The 17,649-nt window shown below is 44.0% G+C and overlaps 2 protein-coding genes across 2 annotated transcripts in view; one reads left to right on the plus strand and one right to left on the minus strand.

Moving 5' to 3' along the window:
- Positions 1-160: 160 nt before the first annotated feature.
- LOC109477500 (hyaluronan-mediated motility receptor-like) lies at positions 161-16,480 on the plus strand. The gene is made up of 26 exons (XM_019778783.1): positions 161-351; positions 924-1,022; positions 1,324-1,442; positions 1,646-1,720; positions 2,470-2,658; positions 2,941-3,030; positions 3,557-3,688; positions 3,968-4,031; positions 4,326-4,399; positions 4,788-4,874; positions 5,138-5,238; positions 5,426-5,512; positions 5,800-5,907; positions 6,156-6,226; positions 6,800-6,948; positions 7,155-7,277; positions 7,590-7,681; positions 8,025-8,141; positions 8,446-8,604; positions 8,781-8,834; positions 9,107-9,160; positions 9,350-9,400; positions 9,592-9,642; positions 9,786-10,011; positions 10,228-10,372; positions 15,757-16,480. Exons 1-26 carry the CDS (start codon positions 306-308, stop codon positions 15,780-15,782), a joined length of 2,589 nt encoding a protein of 862 aa, XP_019634342.1. The 5' UTR covers positions 161-305; the 3' UTR covers positions 15,783-16,480.
- A 91-nt stretch (positions 16,481-16,571) lies between these two features.
- Positions 16,572-17,649, minus strand: part of LOC109477623 (acylamino-acid-releasing enzyme-like) — a 4,561-nt gene continuing 3,483 nt past the window's right edge. Inside the window, 1 exon segment of the mRNA XM_019778966.1 lies at positions 16,572-17,649. This exon segment is cut by the window's right edge and continues 149 nt beyond it. Coding sequence (XP_019634525.1) covers positions 17,441-17,649 — 209 coding nt within the window. The 3' untranslated portion in view covers positions 16,572-17,440.

Below are 17,649 nucleotides of genomic sequence, written 5' to 3' on the forward strand. Positions count from 1 at the left end.
TCACTTAACTTTGTCTGATTGATTTTTAATATTTCCATAATAATATCTGATGAAATTTATTATCATCAGTGCAAATATGATCCCGATCGGCGCTCTGTAAAAAAATTAGCAACGTTTTAAAATAAGGATACAAAGGTTACAGTTCAAAGGTCTCCGTGCTGTGATTGGTCAGCTCCAAACGGCCGCCCTTTTACGAAGTTGTTTTGTGTGCAGTGACTCTCTGTCAGCCGTGTGTTTTTCGGTAGAATTTTAGTTTGCATCAAGTTTCTGTCACAAAGGGTAGCTGCAGCGCAGAACATACGAGCATGTCTTTCTCCAAAGCGAAGATCAAGCGGTATTATGACGACGCAGGTAAACAAAATCCTTTCAAAATTTTGTAAGGGCGTGACTCGCTAGGACTCCAGTGGGAGGGAAGCCGCGTTTTGCAACGATAAATAAAATTTAGGATATTTTCGAAAACAACTACTTAGATTTTAGCCAATATGGGGAGAACAGGCCAGGGCAGTTTGGCCACTGTCTAGTTCATTTGTCTTCTAACGTTACGGAAGAGGAAATGATCCACGGACCGAGTATCTCCTGGCAAAAAAAAAATCAATTTTTTTTTGTCGATCCGTACCCCGTAGGCAGGAAGCCCTGTATTGTTGAAATCTATCAAAAACTACACACCGCTAGTTCTAGGTTTATTCATACCGCCCATGTTTAAGTCCGGTTATGTGCATATTCAACAGGATTTCCAAATTATTTGCCTTACAATTTTGCAGGGTATTCCTGCATCCTGTCTGAGTGCAGGTGTCTTTGCTTTGTTTGTATGTTTTTCCTACATCAGTCTGAAAACCAACAAATTACTGTACTGCTAAAAATATTGTGCAGATGTAACATCAAAACCAGGTGCATGTCTGACAAAAAAGTGCCCCCCTCCCCAGGTTGCGCCCCTCCCCCAGGACACTATGAGGTGCAGGTTCCTGAGAACGGAGCACACGGCGCTGTCATCACCAAGTCTGAGCGCTTCAAAGTACCAAAAGGTATGCACCACCTTTTTGTCCTTACATAAGAAGGAGGTTCACACCTCTAGATCAACCAATATAAACGTAATATAATATGTATCCTCCATTCATCACATTTATACTAGTATAAATTAAAGCCATTAGCTAAAACTCTTGTTAAACCTAACTCTAAACGTCTAAAGTTTTAAATAGCCTCTACCAGGCTGAAAGAGTAGAATTTGGCCAAATTTGACTAATTTCTACTCTTTCCCGTTACCTCTCGAAGCCTGGTAGAGGCTAATATAAGTTTTAAACTCTTGTTTGTTGTTTGTCCTGACAGACCCCCCTCCCCCACCATCCTCTGCTAAGCTGGACCGGACCAAAAGCAGCTCCACCAGTAACCTGACTGCATCTGGGGACAGACTGGCCAAGAAACTCTTCCCTGGAGGAACACCTGGGGTAGGTTTAGAGATTAGGGCTTCAAATTGTTAAAGGCGTCCAATGTAATTTCAGGTCTGACCGTCAGCAACTGTTTTTTCAAAGTCAAATTTCCAGTCATTCTTTTAATGTACTGTAGTACTACATGTAGTAAGATAAATTAACCCTGTCCCATAGCAAAAATTACTGATACCCGTGTCTCTATTGATTCCTCCTTCCTGTAGACTTCTGCCAAAGGGAAGACACCTGACCAGCCCTCCTCAGAGCTGAAGAAAGAGAAGGATCGTCTGGAGAGGGAGGTAAGATGTTCTTATTGTGTCAAATGCAAGGCAAACACTTTACCCAGTTGGCCATTGCACCAGTTCTATTCAAAAGGGTAAAATTTGTCTGGTTCAGCTAGTGCTGTGTACTGGTTTGCTGGACCAGTTCCAGACTTGTAAAAAATGTTTAGGGTCAAGTCCAAAAAAACCTAAAGGGAAAGAACCAGTTCTGGACTAATAAGATATTCTAAAAAAATCCATGTCACATACCCCTTTTGGTTCTAAACCACAAATCACCTAAAACCTTACATAGATTGCAAAATCTGTACTGAAAAAGGAAGAAAACATTGCCATCGGGCATCGTCAAGTGTTGGCCTCCATGTTATGTGGTCACAGTTTTGCCCAAGCAACATTGCAACATGCAATTTATGCAATTTGAGTCCGGACTTGTAGAAATGAACCTAAACCTCTGGACTTGACTAGGTGCAGGTAATCTTCAATATTTGTAGCCTGTGCAGGTGTGCAGAAAACAAGTATTTGGTCTCAAAGCCCTGTGTACCCTGGAATCCAAACTCACTGTCCGGGCCGCAAAAGCCCTTCGCCCGCTGGTGTAAATTACCGCTACGGGGGAGTCTAGCTCGGGCTCAACTCCCCCGTAGCGGTAATTTAGGCAGGCGGGTGAAGGGCTCTCGGCTGCCGAAGGAAAACGGCTAACGGCCCGATACTAGTTTGGCATCCAGGGTAAGCCCTGTGCTGACATGGCAACGCTATTCCGTGTTTCCCCGCAGCTGCGTCGGTTGCTGCAGCAGCGTACGGAGCACGACGCCCAGCTGTCCGCAGCCAAGGAGGAGCTGCAGAGGACGGAGGGGAAGCTGAAGGCCGCGCTGGCCGAGAAGAACGCTCTCACAACGACTGTGGCCACGCTAGAGCGGCAGAGCAAGGAACTGAACAAGGCTAATGATGTACTGAAGACAAAGGTAGGAGGCTGACATGCAAATACACCCTTCGCCATGGTTGACCACTCCATAAGGCCTAGGAAAATTAATGTGCTTCCAGTTTTATTCCTGAATAAATTAGGGTCCTTAGGTAATTTCTTCCCTTTTTTTTATTCTTTTTTTTTTTACATGTTGGCATCAAGACCACTCCAACCATTTGTTTGTGGGGAAGGGACAAATATTTCTGAAAATAAATGAACTAATGATTCAGAGAGTTTGAAAATCAGATGTAAAATTGAAAAGTTTATGTACTTACCTGTGCAGGTATCAAGTATGGAGGGTTCCAGACAGAGACATGAGAGTGCTCATCAGGACCTGGCAGATACCAAAGCCAAGCTGCAGGCTAAACAACAGGTAGGTTCCAGGGTTTTCACCAGGAATTTCTCACAACCTAGGGTTCAGGTACAGAAGGACAACTCCACAGCAAAGTATTTAGTTTCAATGACATGACAACAATAGGGGGTCTGATATTCTTCCCAAAAAGTTCAAATTAAGTTGTTGTTTTCTTAATTAAGATTTATGAAGAGTCACAGAGTTCTCCCACCAAAAAATACATCCCTATGCTAGCATTGTGCCAGAGGTGTGACAGTCCTAGGGTATGCTCCCCTAGGAAAATTTTGAAATCTAGACCCTCTGAAATGCTGTTTCCTGCATTTTGAAGAACAAACGTTGCTAGTAGACTAAGCTTATTAGTTTAAATCTGTTAACTCTAGTTTAGATCAGTTCCATATCTTTATATACATGGTGATGTTTGCGTTTGTCCATCAATGATGACGGATTGGGCAAAATTTTGTCAATAAGGACAGACGCTAGCTAGAACACTAGTAACCCCTCCCCCCCACTTTGAAAACTTATCTATCTAACCTATCTGTTTCCCTAGGAGTTGTCCAGTCTGCAGACAGAGCGAGAGGCCCAGGTCAGGAGTCTCCAGGCCGATCTGGACGCTGCCAGGACAAACATCGCTGCCCTCAGGGAGAGGAACCAGGCACTGGGTCAGTACTGGACTGTGGAGGTCTCCTACACCATTGAAGTGTTTCTTTTTAGCATCCTGCACCAATCATAGCAATCCAGGCCATTTCTTTCAGTCCTGTAAAGGCATTCAATTCAAAAGAAAAAGTTTTAAGATATACAGAAAGCCTTGTCCTTATAGAAAAAGTTTTAAGATATACAGAAAGACTTGTCCTTATAAGTATATAAATAGAACAAGGCAGCATAGTGGCAACCATACATGTACATCTTGGAATAACATTTAGATTCAGCTGACGTAACTGTCTTGTTTTCTGTCTTCCAGCAAACCAACCAAGAGATCCAAGTTCTGAGCGAGCAGACAGAGAACGAAGTGTCACAGCTACAAAGTATGGAACTTTGGAACATACTCTTTTTGTTTGTCTTAGTGTTTGTCTAACAATGAAAAAGTTTTTTGGTGAGAGTTATCACTGGAAGAGTCCATTCTTGATTAGAAGAAACAATCTCTTTCAGTTGCAGTCTAAATTAGGAAGGTATATATATTTCAAATTGGGATTGTAGTTCAACTTTGGGCAGAAGTCATGTTGGAATGTTTTTTATGATGAAGTAGATGGAGTGAAATATGCTGTATTTGCTCTTGACCAAATTCTGGCCTTTCTAACCTGTAATTTCTGTCTTGCCAGTGTTGACAGACCAGCTGAGATCTGAGAACAGGTCACTAGAAGAGGCTGTGGAAGAGGGAAAAGAGAAAAATCAGGTTAGAGTTATCTTTTTTTTTTTACTTTACTTTTAGTACTGAACAGAAAGCTACTGGTTTTGGACAAAACAAAAGTAAGTTATTGTCTTAGTCTTTATTAAAGCTGCATTATGTGTAGTCTGTATAACGCAAACTCTGCCGTCCGCGGCTTTACTGGCCCCTCCCCACAGGTCGGCTGGATGTTGGGCGGCCGGCAAAAGCGATTTAATTAGGCTACATTATGTAGCATTAGGACAATAAAAGTCAATTTTCTGGTGTGTATTTCTTTACTAAGTTGCACAAGTTCTTTACAAAATTACAATCACAAAATTTTGGATCAAAAGTAAGTATATCAATTTTTGACACAAAGTGCACCTCTAACAGAAATCATTTTTTTCATGCCATCCAGGCTCTTCAGAAGAATCTACAAGAGGCCATAGAGGACTCAGAGAGAAGGATCCAGCAGATAGCAGACAGTCTGACAGAAAAATATCAGGTAAAACAACATGTACAGTTCAAAAGTCCCCCCTTGCAGCTTTCTTTTAAACTGCAGACTTGAGATATAGTTGGATATGTCCATATTTCCAACAACATCCAGGTTACTAATAATTCTTTCACATGTACGTCAGTGTAGGGTATTGTGCAACGAATAAGTTAATCTGTTTTAGCATATAGTAGCTTCAAACATGCTACATACGTTATTGTATAATTCAATGATGTAGAATTCAAACACATAACATATGTACCTTGTCTGTACAGAATGCAGTGGGCCGTCAGAGAAAACTGGAAACTGCACTGAAGACAGCCGAGAACAACCTTAAGGAGACCGCAGAGACTCTAAGAACACTGGAAGAAGAGAAGTGAGAGACATAGTATTACATGTTTACATCTTAGACATAATATCTATCCTTGCTAAGTATATTAAAGTTACGTATTATTGAGAATTCGACTGTTCTCCAACTCAAAGAACTCGGATGTTACCAACTCAGTTGAACTTTCATGCGAAAGTTACATTGTTGCAAACATGACTGTGTGTGTATTTTCCAGGCGAACTCTTGAGGACAAAGTGTCGTACATGGAAGCTTCAGCTCAGGTTGGAGGGGAGAAAGAACACAGTTACCAGAACCACATCAGGTACATGTATGACATTGTCTACTGCAATAATTTTCTTTAAGTCCCTTGAGTGGTCACGATATGGCCTAGGAAAAAGTTGTGTTTCCTGTTTCAGTCGAGAAAAAATTAGGGTCAATAGGTAGTGGTCCACACAAAAAAGACGTCAGTTTTTTTTTTAAATAGGGTCAGTCGGAAAACAGGAAACATAACATTTTTTCCCTAGGCCTAGACAGGTTTAACAATCTAAAAGTGAGTATAACTGGAAATTTCCTTTCAAAATCATGTACAATCATTTGTTTGTGCTGAAGTGAGCTGGAGGCTGCTGTTCAGCAGAAGACAGAGGCTGTGACAGCAGTGGAACAGCAGCTGTCTGAGGCACAGGGTAGCATCAAACAGCTACAGGAACAGCTCAGGGAGTAAGTACCATTTTAGTGTGTATCAACAGTAGAATGCTGATATTTTGGCCCCAACAGTTGAAGAAAGTCCTTGTCTTCCTAGTTGTGACAGTTTTTGCATCCAACAATGGACTGGTTAGATGAGAAGTTTGAAAACTCATCGCTTGAATTATAAATCAACCTGGTGTGCTGATTTCATGCCTCCAACCCTACATCACACCTTCATACTGTGCCTAACATTATAGTTTTTTTATTCATCTTTTGTCCAGGAATGAAGATTTGATGACTAACAACATCAGGAACGTCACAGAAAAGTACCAGACTCTGGAGACAGCTTTTGGTATGTTAAGATGGCTTTCAAGACATTTCTAGCTTCCTTGAGGTGCTGGTCATCACGTTCTAGGAGCCTGACCAGTGGAAGGCCTGATACATGTAGAAGCGTGATATAGTCAAGCTGGGGGCCTGAACAGTGGAAGGGCTGTTAGAAGAGTGATGTAGCCAGGCTAGGGGCCTGAACAGTGGAAGGGCTGCTAGAAGCATGTTGTAGCCAGGCTAGGGGCCTGAACAGTGGAAGGGCTGCTAGAAGCATGTTGTAGCCAGGCTAGGGGCCTGAACAGTGGAAGGGTTGCTAGTATCGTGATGTAGACAGGCTAAGGGCCTGACCTGTGGAAGAGCTGCTAGAAGTGTGATATAGTTAGGCTAGTATGGAGGATAGCTAGAAATTTGACTTACTTGACTTACTTGACTTAAGTCGGGTGCCAGTCCTCCTCTGCCACCCGAACCACCATGGCTGCCCAGTAGTCTCTGTCCTGCATCGCCTTCCCCATGTCTTCGGCCCGAAGGCCAACGTCCCTTCGCAGCACGTTGAAGTTTACAGGCAGATGAATATATCGTCTTCTGTAATTTTCTGTAGCGACTGCGAGTGATGAGCACGACAATCGAGAGCAGCAGCTTGAAATGGAAATCCAGACCACGAGAACTGCACTACGATCACGAGAGGAAGAGTGTCAGACACTACAGACCAACAACCTCAGCCTCATCCAGCAGGTCAACACACAGAAGGTACAATGACTTTGTGCTTTATTTATTCTTTGTTAAGAGTTAAAATCAGATAAAGGTTCTATTGAACACAGGGCTTTAAATACCACCTGCATATGCAGGTTATTGCATGGTGCACCCAAAAAAATTTTGTTAACCCAATTTCGAGCCCGGTTAAATATAAGAAGGGTGGGCAAATATCTGACCATGCTGTGTTCATTGCTGACCAGGAGAGGACAGACTCTGCCGTACGTGAACTGTCCAAGCTCAGGGAAGAATTCAAGAGAAAAGAAGGGGAGAAAGAGACCAAACTGGACGAGTTGACCACAGAAATGGACACCTTACTGACACAGGTACAAATGTATATCTACTGTCTTTCTTTTTGAGGAGAACCTTGTGACCCTTCATAAATCTTTATGAAATCAAAGTTTGACCTGAGAATAAAGCAAAGGCATAACCAAGTATTTTGTCCCTCAATAAGCAGGAAATAATGTCTAAGAAGGTTATGAGTTTTAGATTTTTGGGGAGTGTCACAGATCCCTACTGTAGTTATGTCTTTAGAACGCAGTACGCAGGTTGTCCGCAGAAAGTTGTATCTTGACCCCTACTCTGTGAAAGAATTCTGGTGTATTTTTGTCACAAGATGCACATACTTCTGCCACCAGGTTGAAGAACTGAGGGCAGAGGTGGAACAGTTGGAACATACCATTCAGGAGCAGGGGGAGGAAAAGACTTCTCTTCAAGAGCAGCTGGATAAGTGAGTTGGACTGACAAAGTTTTAAAATTAAATATCTCTATACTGTATACACAAAATATATAATGAATATACATGATTTGGATAAAGATAGTGATGCACTTTATATATAGTCTGTATCTCATTCTGCACACCTTAGTATTCTAGCCAGCATCCATCTTTCTGCTGTGATTTCAAGGAATTTTGCCCCTTCCGACAAAAAAAATTGCCTAATCTGTCCTCTTTGACGATCAAAAATCGATGAGATGTCCTTAAACTAAATGTAGTCTAACAGCAAAATTTGCCCCTCAAAATGTAGGAAATAGCATTTCAAGGGGTCAAGATTTTAAAATTCTTACCCACACAGGAAGAAGCAGAAGTTGGAGAACCTTCTTCACCTGAACCAGGAGATGTCTGAGAAGATGAGGGAACAGAACAAGACCACCCTGGAGAAACTCTGCAGCATGTCTCAGGAGTTCGACAAGTATGTCTGAGTCTTAAGTCCATATGCAACAAGAAATGAAAGATTTCACACCTGTTCAAAGTATTTTGAGTTGTCGCGATTTTAAGTGAGTGAGTGAGTAAGTGAGTGTGTGTAACTAAGTATTAAAAAATGGTGCACACTAGGGTATAATTTCGTTCAGGTAAAGTCAGATACACCAGATGTCATATCCAAACCTGTACATGTAGATCCACAGCTCTACATCTGACATTGACGATCCAGCATCAATGGACTGATGATGTTCTGCAATACCATTAGAAGTTGACAGGGGGTGCTGTTTCCCCAGGTACAAGGAGTCCTCCCTGAAGGAGCAGGAACAGACCATGGAACAGCTCAAGACCATCACTCAGGAGAAGACTGTTGCTAGGCAACAAGTCAAGGAGCTGGAGAAGGTTCTGAAGGAGAGGGAGGCGGAGTTTGCCAGGGCTCGGGAGGAGTTCAGCAAGTTAGTGATCTGTGTTTTCTTTTGTCTTCTCATGTCTTCCCTCTATCATTTTGCTTCCCTCATCAAAGGACAAACAAGAGTTTCCTCATCAGATGCTAGCTTCCATTGTTTCCCCACTGGTTCATTCTTACTTTCTGTCTTTGTTTTGTTGAGCTTTCATGCTTTTGTTGTTGCAGGCGTCTGATTGATGCTCACACAAGAACTGCGAATGTTGAGACAGACTTACAAAGGTGAGAAATCATATTTCGGGAATACTTACATGTACATTTAGTAGTCGATGTAATTGATATGTTAAAAGCAATCAGTATACCCCGATTTTCTGTTTGTTTCCCTTGTTGACCTTTAGAAGAATGGCTAAGGAACAGCATTTTGATAACCAAGTAAGTTTAGAATTCGTATAAGTTTTGCACATGAATGGATTCAGAAACAGAAAATGCAAATTATAGTCATTGGTAAGAAAAAAATCCTAATATTCTTTTCTCTCCCTTTGATATCATTGTAGACATAAGGAGGAGACCAGAACTAAGGTGTCCAGTTTGCAAGAAGAACTGCAGAGGTAAGTATGCCAAAGATAGCTTTGTCTTCTAGTTTTTTATTATTCATTACAGAAATTATAGAATTGAAACAGTACTATGACTTACTTTTTTCTATTAACCAAAAATTATGTTACATTTTACATCACTCTATGCATTACATGTGAAAGTGAATTGGAGACTACATGTGATACTATGGATTTCTCTTACAGAAAGGAACAAGAACATCAGCAGGAACTGAGAGCTGTACAAGATGAGCAGAGGTACTTTGTTAGACGTCAATGAAAACTTATGAGTTATAAGTCCTAGGAATTTAAAGTCGTCCTTCAATACTTCATTTCTACTAGGATATAGGGATTTTCTTAGGCACTATAGGAGTTGGATAGGTATTAGATAAAAGGAATGAAGAAGATAAAAATGTACACGTCGTCATCTATGTTTTTGTTTTTTTCAGAGCTGAGGCTGATCCTGAAGAACTTAGTAGACTCCAGGCAGAAGCAAACAGGTACAAGGTTTTCAAGTGATCTGTTATTTTCGTATGGTACAACAGTGTTCTAGTTATCACACGGGCCAGAATACCCGTATCGAATGCTATACTGGCCCAGGTATGACATTAAAAAAACTGATACCATACGACTTAATCCCCAGATGGCAGACCCTCTTTGAAGAGCTGCAAGCCAAAGTGGAGCCATTCCAGGACCAGCTGGATGCCTTTGAGGCGGAGAAGAACGCCCTCTTGAGACAGACTACGGTAGCGCAGGGGGAGATGAAGCGACTGGCGGACCAGTACACCAACCTGCTGGGGCATCAGAACCAAAAGCAGAAAATCCGCCACGTTCAGAAACTACAGCAGGAGAACGTCAAACTGAAGCAGGTGGGAAGCAGATTAGCCAGTGTTACACAACTTGTTTGGTGTATAGACATCATCAGAACGTACAGGGCCCAATTTTGACAGTTTTCTTTGGATGTTTGATCAACGTTGGCTCAGAATTTTGTCTCTGTCTCTTCATCAACCTGGTAAGATCTTGTCTTGTCACGTGATTTGATGTTGAATATCACATGACAATTTTTTTTGTTATGTCTGTCCCAGGAAGTGACCAAACTGCGTGAGGAAACCTCCAAACACAAGCGCCAGATACAGAAACTGCAGGACAAGCTGAACAAGGCCCAGGGTGTGCGCAGGTTCGACCCTTCCAAGGCTTTCCAACATAAGGAGAACGAAGACCCTTCAGCAGGTACTAGTAAGGATTTTGGAATTTGTGGTAAAATTTGTAGTTCAATGTTGAAGTCCTTGTAACATACATGTATAGCCAAATACTAGTATGGCCTCCCGACACACTAGCCAATCTCCTCCCAACCATAGTCAGGAGTACGTCAGGAGCAAGGTTGGCTGGTGTTTGACCAGCAGGTCAGCTACTGTTCCGCTGCGCCAGCCAAATGGTTCAAACATTCTGGTGTGGCCAGGGGTTTGGCCATAGTTGGCTGGTGTTTGGGAGTAGGTCAGTGTGTGGTTGGCAGTCAAATTTGACTTAAGTTTACCTCAAATTTGTTTCAATTCTGGTCAGATTTCTCCCGAACTTCAGCCAACCTTGGTTTGCTGTGGTGTCGGGGTGAAGGTTCTGAATGTGTGACACTGGCTTGAAGCAAATGTTCCTTTTACATTTGCAGATTTTGATGATTTATTTTCTGTGATTGTCCCTCACAGCTCCCCTTCGTGCTATCACTGGCCAAATACCTGATTAATGTGCAGTTTTCCTTAATTTGCATATACTACGCCAAGAGTCAAAGTTCAAAGGTTACCCCTATCCCATAATGCCCTAGTCCTCATTCTTTTCCTTGGCGCGCCATATTGGAAATACGTCGAGAGTTGTACTCAGCTTTTCATCAAGCTTGATTCCGTTTTTTCGCGTCGTTGTCAACCCTTATACAACCGGGATGTCTTCCAAGAAAGTCAAGACACCGTCGCAGGATGTGAGGGAGGTTCGGACCTCCCAAAAGCCCGCTAAAACCGCGAAAGAGAGTCACGCGGAGGAGAGAAAGTCAGCGGACCCCGCGCTTTCTCCCTCCCATGGGGACGCTGGTATGCCGACGGACACCTCGCTAAACCAGGTCCCTCCCGGCCAAAATCGCGTACAAAATGCCGATTTTGCCGGGCAAGCGGGCGGCTCCGGCTCGTGCTCGGCTCCGGTCGATACGAGTCGTGGGGACGGGTCGGCTGCCCGCCGGGCAGGCGACTCCAGCGTGACGCACATGGAAAGGGAGCCCGCCCAAGGCGGCTTCCCGCGCGGCGGACCACATGTGGCAGCCGCAGCGGCTTACGGACCCAACCCGTGGTTCAACTTCATGCCGCCTCCACCTTCCCCGCTTGGATATGGCTTCCCAGCGCCACCGACTAGCGCCTTTGAGAGCAGAATGTCGGCGATGGAGAGAACCCTCCAGGACGTCACGACAGCTCTCCAAGCCATACAATCCTACCGAACGGGCGGTCCCGGACCCTCTTGCTCCGCGGACTCACAGTCCTACGCCTCGGGAAGCGACTCAGAGGACGGGGAAGAGAACCAATCGGCCTCCGAGGAGGCCGAGGAGGAAGGTATGTCATTTGACAATCCTTACAATGAGAGTAATTCAGGTCTTTCCCCTGCTTCGGAGGATCTAAAAAAGTACCTAAATGATCTTTTCACTAGACGCCTCCCTAAGGAGGAATACGAGAAACGGTGTGGGCAATATTCGGTTCCCTCTAACTTGATTGACATCGTGAGTGCCCCAACCCTTCCCCCAGATCAATCGGCGTTGTTGGAATCCAAAACAGCCGAGGGAGAACGGAAATTATTGGGCCTACATAGCCGTTTTATGCAAGTCGCTAAGCCACTGACGCACTGTTTGTATGAACTGAAATATGATCGCCGTCCATGTGACAAGGATTTTGTGGTGGAGACCTTAGAATCGGCTCTAGTGCTGCTGGGTAGTGCCTCCTTCAACTTTTCCCTACATAGAAGAGACCAGTGTGCCAATTTGGTCGGGAAAAAGGAGCTAAAACATCTCCTATCTGAGGATAACCCCACATCAAAACATCTGTTTGGGGATGATTTTGTTAACCAAGTGAAGAATGCCTCCACGTCTAAGAAAGCTCTGGGAGGCGTCTTCTCGTCGGGAGGGCACTACAACCAGAAGTACAACCCAAAGAAAGACTTTCGGAACAAATACCAAGGGTAGATTTCGTTCAGACCACAAGAAGGCTCCCTACCACAAAAAGAAAGCTAACACTCAGTCGTCGGGGGGTTTCGTTCCCCTCCAAAAAACTAGGACTAGTCACTCCAAGATCTCCACCTCCTGGGCCACCCTCTCTCCAGTACCACAACTTTCATCTTCCAACTTGTCACCTCCCTTCCGTGGGGCGAACTGCCCATTTCGTCCACAACTGGCGTATGATTACACAGGACAATTGGGTATTGGACACCATCCAGGGTTACCGTCTAGAACTCTCCTCCCAACCATCACAAATCCACATACCGGTCACCAAAGTTCGCCCCGGCTCAGACACAATTCTAATCGACCAGGAGGTGGAAAAACTCCTCTCAAAAGGAGCTATCCAGAGAGCCTTACCCACAACAGGTCAGTTCATCTCTTCAATTTTTCTTGTCCCCAAAAAATGCGGAGAACTTCGCCCAGTTATCAACCTCAAGTACTTGAACAATTTCATTGTCAAGAAACATTGCAAATTGGAAACATTCCAAAAGGTCTTGGATCTCCTCCAACCGGGGGATTATATGACAAATCTAGATTTGAAGGATGCCTACTTCACCGTACCCATATTCCACAATCACAGGAAATACCTACGGTTCATATGGAAAGACAGTCTTTACGAGTTTGCAGTCCTTCCCTTCGGTTTGTCCTCGGCCCCCAGGGTCTTTACCAAGATTCTCAAGCCAATTGCGGCTCAGCTACGAGCCCTCGGAGTCCGGCTAGTAATATATTTGGACGATATATTGATAATGGCACAAAGTGCAGATCTATGCAGAGAGCACACGGCTCTGACCCGGTCCTTCTTAGAGAACCTGGGGTTTGTAGTCAACTTGGAGAAGTCGCAGTTAACACCATCCCAAACAAGGGAGTTCCTAGGGTTCACTATTTGCTCTGTGAAGATGGAAGTCCTCCTGCCGGACCAGAAAGTACTGAAGATAGTGGATCGATGTCAAAACCTACTATCGAAGGGAAAAGCCTCCCTTCAAGAACTAGCGAGCCTAGTAGGGTTGTTGTCTTCAACCAGCCAAGCGGTGCCACTGGCACCCCTACACTACCGTTACCTACAGAAAGATCTACGTCTCGGTCTCAAGAAGTCGGGACACTACAGCAGTGTGATTCGTCTTTCTCCGATGGCACGACAGGATCTGTGTTGGTGGCCGAAATCGCTAACAAGCTCGAACGGGGCTCAACTGAGACCACAAACAGTCCTGGAAGTACAAAGCGATGCCTCCCTCCAGGGATGGGGAGGATTCTCCCAAGAAAAAAAGGCGGGGGGGCGATGGTCAAGCCTGGAGAAGGCCGACCACATCAATGTCCTAGAACTGAAAGCAGCCTTCCTTTCCCTTCAGTCCTTTGCCCAAAATGTTCCAAGAGGACTGGTAAAAATGAAGCTGGACAACACCACAGCTGTGGCGTATATCAATCGGAAAGGAGGCACCAAATCAGTTCAGTTGATGAAGCTCAGTCTAGAAATGTGGAACTGGGCTCTACAAAGGGGACTAATGCTGACAGCATCCCACGTGGAAGGGGCAAAAAATCAAATAGCAGACACGTTGTCACGGGTCTTCAACGACAGGACAGAATGGCAACTGAATCCAGAAGTTTTCAGAAATCTGTCAGAGTTCATGCCTGGAGTGACGATAGACCTGTTCGCCTCCAGACTAAACGCTCAACTTCCACGTTATGTAGCGTGGATGTCGGATCCAGCAGCAGTAGCAGTGGATGCCTTCACCATAGACTGGGGACAGGAAATAGCTTACGCTTATCCCCCCACAGTACTGATCCCACGAATCCTGAACAAGGTGGTACAGGATCAGGCCACAATGTTCCTCCTAGCCCCAGTGTGGCAGACTCAAGTGTGGTACCCGCTAATGCTGGAACTATTGTTTGCACCACCAGTGCTACTTCCCAGATCAGAGGATCTGATCAAGTTACCACACAACGGACAAACACATCCGTTGCTGCCAGAAATGAGACTGGCTTTGTGGCCTCTGTGCGGCACAACCTCCAAGGTGCAGGCATTTCGCCTGGGCCTGCAGACCTCATGTTGTCCTCATGGAGGAAAGGTACTAAGAAACAGTACAAGGGTGCCTGGCATCGGTGGGTTCTGTGGTGCAATTCACGGAACAAGAATCCCTTTTCTTCATCTATCAATGATGTTTTAGACTATTTACACAGCCTGTACGCTCGGGGACTGGAGTACAGATCAATTGGTGTAGCCCGTTCAGCTATATCAGCTGTACATGCACCAATAGACGGCGTCAACGTCGGTGCTCACCCCTACGTCGTGAAGCTAATGAAGGGAGTGTTTCAATCCAGACCTCCACGTCCAAGATACGTGGTAACATGGGATGTCTCCAAGGTTACGTCGTACCTCAGAACCTTATCTCCAGCAAAAATGTTGTCCCTGAAACAACTAAGCTTCAAGACAGCCATCGTTGTGTGCCTTAACGTCTGCTGATCGCGGCTCTACTCTGGCTGTCCTGGATACGAGACAGATGTCGATAAAACACAATGGAGTATTGTTCGTACTGTCAGAACTGACAAAGACTTCAAGGCCAAACAAACCTTACAAGAAGGTTTTTTCTGCCTTCCTTCCCTCAGGACAAAAAACTGTGTCCTAAGACTTATGTCGAAAAGTACTTGGCCAGGACCAAGCCTCTAAGGAGGGATGAAAAATACTTATTTGTGTCTTTCAAAAAGCCACATAAAGCAGTGGGAACAAGTTCCATCGCACGCTGGATCAAAAGCGTGATGAGCCTAGCAGGCATCGATACTGCCCAGTACAGTGCCCACTCAACCAGAGGTGCGGCATCTTCAGCAGCAGAGAGAAGTGGCCTCTCTACTACAGAAATTCTACGGGCAGCGGACTGGTCCAGCGAGTCCACCTTTGCAACCTTCTACAAGAGGGACCTCGAAGAGAGTGACTTCGGGAGAGCGGTGCTGGACGTGGCTTCAAAATCTGCACATTAATCAGGTATTTGGCCAGTGATAGCACGAAGGGGAGCTGTGAGGGACAATTAATAATTGCCCAAAGGTACACTTACCTGCCGGGTAATTGTGGTTGTCCCTTACAGGTCCACGAGTGCTATCACTGGCCTTCCCTTCCCTTAGTAGTATTACACTACTTCCCTACCCTATTGGCGTCCAGCACCTCCTGCTGCGCCAAAGAAAAAGAATGAGGACTAGGGCATTATGGGATAGGGGTAACCTTTGAACTTTGACTCTTGGCGTAGTATATGCAAATTAAGGAAAACTGCACATTAATCAGGTATTTGGCCAGTGATAGCACTCGTGGACCTGTAAGGGACAACCACAATTACCCGGCAGGTAAGTGTACCTTTGGGCAATTATTAATTTTTTCCCCTTTCTGCAGATAACTCAATGATGTCTACCATGTGATCACTCGTACCAGGAAGCCAAGAGAGAAGGAGAGAAACATGACGAGTTAAGTCTTTAGTAGCTACTTGGTCACTAGTAATTTAATGTATTACCGCACCAACCAGTATGTATACATGATCTCAATATGAAAACATTGTTTTGTGTGTATGTCTGCATGACAAAGAGCAATAAATTCAAGTAGTGTGTATTTTCCAGACTATGGTGTAGGATCCATTGATGTTTTCAAAAGACAAAAACTTGTTCACCGCAATTTTGCATGCTGATGCTTGAAAGTGAGATTGTGTCTTGCAGTAGTTGACAGTAATGTTCAGTGGACTGTCATGAAATGAACTTTGCTTTTAAGATTACGTGATTCTATTTTGATAGTAGAGATGTACAGTTCGTAGTCTTGGACCACATAAACAAATATATACCTGCTTTTTTATTTGTGAAGACTTAGAAATTCCAGAACCAGCCAACCAATATTACTGACCAACTGGTGAGGGGTTTTGATGTTTAGTACATGTACAATGTACTTTACATTATGTTGTACATGTTATAATGTTTGCCCTGTGATTTTGTATTATTCATGTTTATTTCATTGACTTTGTACATCAAAACTGTCTGTAGATTGTACTGTTTTTAACTCTTTCACTCTGTCCCAAGTCTTGTATTCTTTGAAAAGTGATCTCCAGTAAAGATGTGTTTTTTTACCCCAATGTGTGTTGTCATTATATCTGGGAAAGGTTACAGGATAGTGGACACAAGTTTTACATGTGCATTGTACTTTGGCCAGGCACTGTATAGATATAGGTGCAATCATGAAAAGTTACTTCCAGAATCATGGCTGCTTCAGGTAATGGGTGCTTTTCAATAGCCTCCTTTGCAGACATTCCCGGAGCACTTATTTGCAACTTGCACAATTTTCTGATCAAACGTGGATGGCATGCAAAATCAATTTTCTGGTCACTTTTAATGTACAGTAAGTTGAATCAACCCTTTCCCACAGCATACTGATATCTGTGAGGCAAAAATGCAATGCCTGTTAATGGAAGACAATTACTAAGTCTTGTTTCGTATTGTAGCAGGTTCTAATTATTATTTATGGGTGGTACCCAATAAATACATGGCCGTGATACAATTTCTATGGACATGCATTAGTAAAGAACAACAGTATAATGATATGCAATCATGTAATATGATGTTCAAAAATGTATTATTCTACACACCTTAAACCTTCTACATAGTTGAAATTAAAGCTAGGTGTTGCACCTTCAAATCCCTTACAATTACACACAAGCAAACCCTGATATACACCAAATACATGTAGTCAAAACTGTTGCCTCAGTGATCTATTACTGAAGGGTCTGCATGAGGGGATCCTGGCAACAAATTTGCTGTAAATTTGGGAGCATCTGCAATATCCTTGATGGGGAAAAAATCATTGGATTGTTCTTTGAAATACATGTATATATTATATTTGCTTATTTCCATTGTCCTGTGGTCTTCTTTGTCTAAACACTGTCACCATTATGCATTGTCTGCATTCTGAAGGCCTTTTTGGTTGTATTTTGCACATTCAAATGTCAATGAAGGCCTTTCTGGTTGTATTTTGTGGCTGTTTATTGTTATTGAGGCATTTTTGGAGGTATTCTGCTTCCCACATTGCGCAGTCACCATTACTCTGTTGTAATGTGCTCGGTGAACCACTTGTAAATGTTGACGAAGGCATCTGCTTCTGCGTCCACCTTGGAGATGGGGTGACTGTTGTCCGGGTACACCAGCAGCCTGGCTGGGACACCCCGGGTGTTCAGTAGTCGGTACAGCTCCTTCCCCTGCGAGGGCGGGCATCTCTTGTCCACCTCTCCCAGCATGATCATCGTCGGGG

The sequence above is a fragment of the Branchiostoma belcheri genome, unplaced genomic scaffold (assembly GCF_001625305.1).
Source record: "Branchiostoma belcheri isolate BF01 breed outbred unplaced genomic scaffold, Haploidv18h27 scaffold40, whole genome shotgun sequence".
NCBI lineage: Eukaryota > Metazoa > Chordata > Leptocardii > Amphioxiformes > Branchiostomatidae > Branchiostoma > Branchiostoma belcheri.